The sequence below is a fragment of the Gossypium hirsutum genome, chromosome A05, assembly GCF_007990345.1.
Source record: "Gossypium hirsutum isolate 1008001.06 chromosome A05, Gossypium_hirsutum_v2.1, whole genome shotgun sequence".
Classification (NCBI taxonomy): Eukaryota; Viridiplantae; Streptophyta; class Magnoliopsida; order Malvales; family Malvaceae; genus Gossypium; species Gossypium hirsutum.
Window position 1 is genome coordinate 27,898,526 of NC_053428.1, and position 7,560 is coordinate 27,906,085.

Here is a 7,560-nt window from a genome sequence, read left to right on the forward strand (position 1 = left end):
TTTTTAAGGCATAACCACTCCTTGTTGTTATTGATTGGGAATCGTGTCCTTCTTTGATAGAGACTACCATGCCATTTATAAGTTAGTTGTCTATTTGATACCTCCTCAGTTGTTATTGTTAACCTTGACGGGGATTTGCTAAAGCTACTTCTTATGATACTTGTCCTTCTTCTGTCAGAATATATTGTAAAATGTTTGATATGTTAGAGAGTTAAGGCAAAGCATCAAGTTCCATCTGGTTTACTTCAACCTATTTCTATTCTTGAGTGGAAATGGGAATGAGTAATGATGGGCTTTGTGTTAGGGTTGCCTGTTGCGCCAAAGAAAAGAAATGCCATTTGTGTTGTTTACCGTTTGACAAAGTCAACTCATTTTCTAACTGTGAGGATCGATTGGTCACTTCAAAAATTGGCTGAGGTATACATTCAGAAGATAGTCAGGTTGCATGGTGTTTCGGTGTCAATCATATTAGATAGAGATCTTCGCTTCAGGTTGAGATTTTGGAAGCAACGGTAAGAATCTTTAAGTATAATGTTGCATTTCAGGTTGGGATATACAATTGATGATAATGTACGTGAAGTTTAGGGTACAAAGATTGAAACAAAAGCTTGACTGACTTCATTGGTTGTGGATGCAAAAGATGAAAGGTTAAGTGAGCTAAGATTTATACCAATAAAGATGTTGAGAATGCTAGTACCTATGCGTGTAGAGTGACAATTGAGTTGGTGTTACTAATAGTGATAATGGAAATAAGATTTCTAACAATATCGATGCCAACCAAACTAAATTCAATGAACACATTTAAAAAAAAAGTAAAAAAAAAGCATATTAATCTATCAAACTCAAATACTTAACAAATACTTACATTAAAAGTATTGTTGTTCAAGATTCCATTTAGATAATAATAATATTCAAGTCTTAAGGAAAATTAGAGGGAAAAACCAATTGAGATATAATAAAAATAAAGTTAATATTTAATAAGTCAAAAGTAGAGTTTATCAAATATAATTAAAATAATAAAAATATGTTTTGCTTTTGTTTAAATAATAAAATCGGATGATCCAATTCAAATCCGAACATGAAAGTATTAGAAAATATGAAGTAGAGCGATGGGTCCCATGTGAAGTGGTTGTGTGTCAAAGTGAAAAATGAGGCCTGGGTTTACTTTGGGTCAACCAGGCTTGGATCTTTCGTTGGATTGGGGTTGCCCTGTCTTGTCCTTTGACAATTTTTACTTGTTAGTCCTCCCCTTCGTCACTTCGACTTCAAAACTAGGCCCCTCTCCTTCATATACTTTCACCTTTAGCTTTGTTCCCTACCAATTTGATGTGTCAAGTCATTTGATCCTAAATACCAACAAAAACTTTTTTTTAAAAATGGTGAAATCATTATTTATAAATCATCATTCAATCCTCGGAAAAACAAAAATGAATTTGGGATCTAACCATCTTGACCCACAAATATAGGTATAGTTTGTGGAGTATTTCTTGAAGACGGAATCTGCTTAGACTTCTTGGACACCAAATCCAATCTTCAAAAATTTATTCTTTAACTTATATTTTAATCTAAATATATATTAAATATTTCTTTTATCAAAATTAAAATATTCACCGTCAATAATCGTGACTAATCTCTTCGTTATGAGTGCTCTTTAAAGAAGTAAACGGTATAACATAAAACGTGCTCTATCACATAAATAGAGATTAAACCCCTAATCACATGATTAAAAAACGAGGTGAACAACCATCATACTGGTTTAAATTATTTTATTAATTTAGTGATTAATTTATTTTTCAATAATAAATCATCAATTTACAAAATAATTTTGTTCATAACAAATGTTGTAGAAAATAATATATTAGTGAATATTGTATTTTATTTGATGAGAATATGTTAAGATATTATTTTTAAGAATACCTTTTTTAAGTATATATTTAAGAATATGATATTTCTAAAAAATAATATTTTATAATAAATAATTTGTAATATTACTATTTACTATAACTTTCTTAAACATTTAATCAACTCTATTAATACATATTAAACGTTGTCCTTAAATCACATTCCTATCATACATTTCATTGAAATGTCCCATTAATATTTTTCAAAAAATTAAGTAGGATTTAGCTATAAATGGATGAGTACTTAGGAGGTTGATGTACTATAAAATCAAAAGTAATTTAGCTATAATAGAACATGCCTATTTCTTTTGAGGACTAAACTGTACAAAAACCTCTATAAGTAGAAATTTTTCAAAATTTTATGCATGGACTGAGTCGAATCAGATCAAGATATAATATTTTTAAGCATTTTATTTTTAAATTCGGTGTAATTTAATTAAATATTTTGCCAAAATCCAACTCAAATTTAAATAAAATAATTCAAGTTTTATTTGAGTAGTAAAATTAAATTCAGTAAAAGTATTTTATTGGGTTGAGACATTGACTTAATCCTAAGGAAACCTCCTAAGAATTATTCCATTATCTTAGGAGACATGTGTTGATTATCAGGTGGAGTACTTTTGCAGACCAATAAAAAATTGTTGCCGGGGACTCGATTGTGTTTTTTGTGCTGAAAGTGACCATGTTTGTGAGATAAAGATTAGGACTGTAGTTATAAAATTTAAATTTTAACTTGTAAATTTGATTTTATTTATTATATGCTTTTATATGAAATTAAATCTCAATTAATTAAATTATTTGGTAAATATCCGAATTCATCATATATATATATATATATATATGCAAGTATAAAAATATTTTTTTTAAAAATTTAAAAATGATTTCTTTCCTTAACATTTGGAGCAAGGTAGTTTATAATTTATTGGATGCTGAGAGAAAATAAATTATTACTTCTCTGATTATGTTTAACACATTCTACCAAGTATTTTTAGTTTTATAGTGGTTTCTGTTAGAGCTCGAGAATTTCAAACCAATTATGAAGATAAATATTTGGATTCTGTGTACAACACATGTTATGTTAGTACTGTTGCAACTCAACCTTTTGCTATTATGAACCTAGCATGATTACTTGAAAAGCAGTGCACAAAGGGCTCCTACTACATAAATATGCTCCAAGGTTGCCATGTTCTGCCACCCACGTCCTCTACCCAATGCACCCAAAACCAAAATCTTCAACTATTTATGCAAAGACTTACGAGATTTTCTTGGAAGCTTACTCTTGTCTTTTTTGGAGAGTTTGATATGACTCAATTTTGGATTTAGTTAGAGCAATAATGCATAAATAAAAGGTACATATAGAGATATTTCGATTTTTTTTTTATTTTTTTAAAAAAAAGCAGAAGTCATAGTTGCATAGTTCAGCTCTTGGCTTTCATTTCTCCCACTAATTTTGTTTTCCTTCTACTAAAGAGGTGATAATCGTAGAAAAAGAAAGGAGTAAAAATGATAAAGGTGAAGCAGTAGGGTAGAAAGCTGAAAGCAGTGCTTGTAAGCCGTTCAAAAGGACTGCACTGCCAGACACATGATTCACAACTTCTTTAACAATGGGCCTTCTGATTTGTGAATTGGGTACACGTCCTAAAATAGTTTCTAATGTGTTTGGGCTCTACATGAATCACTAACAATATTTTATAAAGAGATCAAACATAAAATTTTAAAACTTTATTCTTTTGTTTTATTTTAATTTTTCAATTTACAAAAATACAAGAATAAATGAATAAAGTATATCAAGTAATAACACTAAATGACATGATATTATTTGAATATAATATAAATAGTAGATCATGATTCATGACAAAAGAATATTAAGTAATTTTTTAAATTGAAATAATAGATAAAAAGTTTTTTTTGTTTATTTTCAAAAATTAAATTATTTATACTTTATCTTATTTATAATTTTATTTTTAATTAAATTGAAGGGTGTAGATTTGAACACACTTAAATGCATAATATCTTGCACTTTAAGGATTAGGGGTTATAGATAATTTAAATTTTGTATTTAAAAAAAAACTTAGGGTAAACAATTTAAACAATCACTAAACTTCAATTAAAATTACGTTTCGGTTACTCATCCTTTAAAAGTTACATAATAAATTGATAATCACTAACATTTTTGGGTTGTTACATTTTTGTTATTTGTTTGTTAATTTCCATTATCCCATTGACGAAATTATGATGTAATACGTTAACTCAAATGGTTAATAATTAATTTGACTCCAACTAGAGTTAAAATATCGGTTTAATTCTTTTAGAATTAACTCTAAAAAGTTTGAAAATGAATACTACAAATATTAAAATTCATATATTTCTAAAATTATTTTTTACAAATTATAATTATATTAATTTTTTAAAAAATTATAAAATTCTAAAAAGAAAAATTGACGGTATTACGCTCTATAACAAGCCAAAGCTTTCTCCCAACACTAGCTATTGACCCTCTTTAAATGATCTTGATTTCATTTAAGACATCAAGGTGAGATCTTGTCTGAGACAACGAACTTGTTGTCATCAATTTATCTATTATCTTAACAGTAAATTTATCTCAGAGGTTAAAGCAAGAAATTTTAAAAATTTTCAAAAGTATGTAAATTTTTTTTCCTAAAAATATAATGTATTTTATAGTATTATTTTAAAAATTATAAAAATATTAAAATAAAAACAAATCTTCATAAATCTTCATAATGAAACTTAGATAAATGGACATTTAAAATTATATCAATTTAGACATCTATTTGTCTAAGGTTTTTTATGCACATGAAATAAAAATATATCATATTTTTATATAATTTCAAAAAAAAAACTTTTTATTTTATTTTATTCAGTATTTATTATGGACATAAAAAGAAGAAGAAGTTTTTTAATATTATTTTTAGAAATTCTAAAAGTTAATATAAAATCTTTTGTACTTTTAAAAACACATGGGGCCATTTTATTGGTTGTTAATACAAAATTTTAACATTATAACTTGGTTAATTGTTACTAACTTTTAATTACCAATTAAATCCAAAAAAGATTTTATGTATTAATTAAATACAATTTACCAAGTTGAAGGGTTTAAATATAAGTTAACCCTATAGTAAACCTCTTTGAGAAAAAAATGAAAAAAATACTAACAATAATTCCTCTTCAGAATTTTACGATTTTTTTTTAAAGTTATTCGCATAATTATAATTTCAAATTTTATTTTTATAATTTTAAAAATAAATTAGGAAATTTTTTAAAAATTTTAGATTTTTTATAGAATTATTGTTAAAAAAATTATAAGTATTAAAATAATATTTTAATTATAGTTAATGAGGTAATCAATTATTAATCATTTAAGTTAACCACCATTTTATTAAGGGGTAGCAAAAGTTGATGGAAGAATGATTATAACATTAGTAACTGTTACTTAACTTTTAGAAGTTAAGTGACAAAAATATAATTTTAATCAAAATTTAGTGACTGATTATGCAGTTTTACCCAAAAATATTATATAGAATATTAAAATTTGTACCAAAGAATATAAAATATTTAAAAAAATTGAGAGAAATGGGCGTAATAGCAAATCTAATACGTGAGGCATAAGCAAGCCACGCTTCTCGATTCCCTCAATCTCTGGAATATTCACTGAAACCTCTCAAAAGTTCTCGTCTGCTTCTTATTCTCTTTTGTCTTCTCTCTCATATCTTCTTTCGTTCAAATAAAAAGAAAAACACAAGTTGAACAACCCTAAGCTAGCAAACATGGCGTCGTTCGAGCAAGCCCCGCCTGGTAATGCAAAAGCCGGGGAGAAGATTTTCAAGACCAAGTGTGCCCAGTGCCACACCGTTGACAAAGGTGCCGGTCATAAGCAAGGTACCCCTCTTTTCTTTCACAATTCTCATACATTTAAATACCTTTTGCTTGACTTGAAGCATTTCAATTGTTTTTGAAATCCTAAGTATCGAGCTTTTGAGTTGATTCAACATCATATTATAATTAATGGGTGCCATTGCTATCAATATTGGGATTTGGTTTGTCAGGACCCAACCTTAATGGTCTGTTTGGGAGGCAGTCGGGTACAACTCCAGGGTACTCATATTCCGCTGCTAACAAGAACATGGCTGTGATTTGGGAGGAAAAAACTTTGTATGATTATCTGCTCAACCCTAAGAAGGTACTTTCTTTACTCATTCTTTAAAGCCCCTTTTTTTTCCTTTGTTTCTTTCCATAATTATATATCTCAATTTCCTCAAGAATAGATGCGTGCTGCCCACTTTTGTATATAGGTAAATAAATATGCATGCATTGCTGATATTCTTTGCTTATCAAGTATGTGCTTGTCACTCTTTGCTCTTTGATCTTTGTGGCGTGTAAATGCCAATTCCATTTTTTGGCTATACCTGTCTATCATCTGGGATTTGATTTTGGTTCGTATGAGCCTTGTGCTTTCCTGGTATGGAATATAGAATCTCTGGGAAAACTGGACTTCTCCCATTATTTGTGGGTGGATGGGGGATTTGAGTGAAATATTTGCATAGTTTGAATTGATTGTGTTGTTGCTGAGGACGTGTGCTGTTGTGGACTGTCTTTCATTGTCATTGATGGTGTTACTTATCAACAAGTCCATCGTTTCCTTTATGAATTGATATAGAAGTTTATTCAAAGCTATTCTGTTTGTTTAGTGATTTCAGGTTTGGGTGCTGTGTTGTTGAATTACTTCTTCATTTTTACTGGAATTGAAAATATTTGGTTGATTTATGTGCAGTACATTCCTGGAACGAAAATGGTATTCCCCGGATTGAAGAAACCACAAGATCGAGCTGACCTCATTGCATATTTGAAGGAGTCTACGGCATCCTAATTGGGCTGGAAACAGTAATAATTTCAGTTTTACGTATTCCATTCCATTTTGCAGTCATTGGAGATTGTTTCTCTGTTTCAAAGCAACAGGATATAATAAAAGAATAAAATTAGACCTTGTTGGTGTAGGTCAGCCATGCTTGTTAATTTGCACAATGAGCATTCATATCCGTAACTATTCTTTCTTTGACTAGAGGTTGCCATTGCTGGCTATTGTAAGGCTTATTCAATTAGATAGTCGCTGTATTTGATGAATTTCTGGTATATTACAAGCATGAGAAGGATAATTGTTTGTTCAGGCTGTTATTGCAGGCTTTTAATTTTGTGTTTGGTTGGCTGGAATGTTGGAATAAAAACAGGGATATGGGGGGCTGGTACGTGTTGTATGTATGGGTTATCCTGCCTGATTTAAGGAGTTCGTTGCCTTTTGAATTGCTTTTCAAGTAAGACTTACAAAATAATATAATTAGAGAAATAAGTGTTTGGGGAGTGTTCTTTTCTTTTGGGGTTTGATCTAATTTCACTTTCGCATCTGGTTAAATTACCACATTTCTTATATGTCCCAAATATTTGAGAAAAAAATGAGGGGAACGGCACTTTTTGGGGGTGAGAGGAGTGTGGAAGCGATGGTTTTGGATTTTTCATTTGGTATATTTATGAATAAATTCATATTTATAGTATAACTCTCTCAATGGTGTCAGGCAATTACCAACAGCGTAGGATTGCATTTTGGACCATTCGTTTCAAAACCATATCCAAAACATGGAATAGAATA

The 7,560-nt window shown here is 29.2% G+C and overlaps 1 protein-coding gene across 1 annotated transcript; it reads left to right on the forward strand.

Moving 5' to 3' along the window:
• Positions 1–5,497: 5,497 nt before the first annotated feature.
• On the forward strand, positions 5,498–7,083 carry LOC107957634 (cytochrome c). Its single transcript, XM_016893183.2, has 3 exons — positions 5,498–5,798; positions 5,966–6,099; positions 6,691–7,083. The coding sequence occupies exons 1-3, from the start codon at positions 5,687–5,689 to the stop codon at positions 6,784–6,786; spliced, it is 342 nt and encodes a 113-aa protein (XP_016748672.1). The 5' UTR covers positions 5,498–5,686; the 3' UTR covers positions 6,787–7,083.
• Positions 7,084–7,560: the final 477 nt, after the last annotated feature.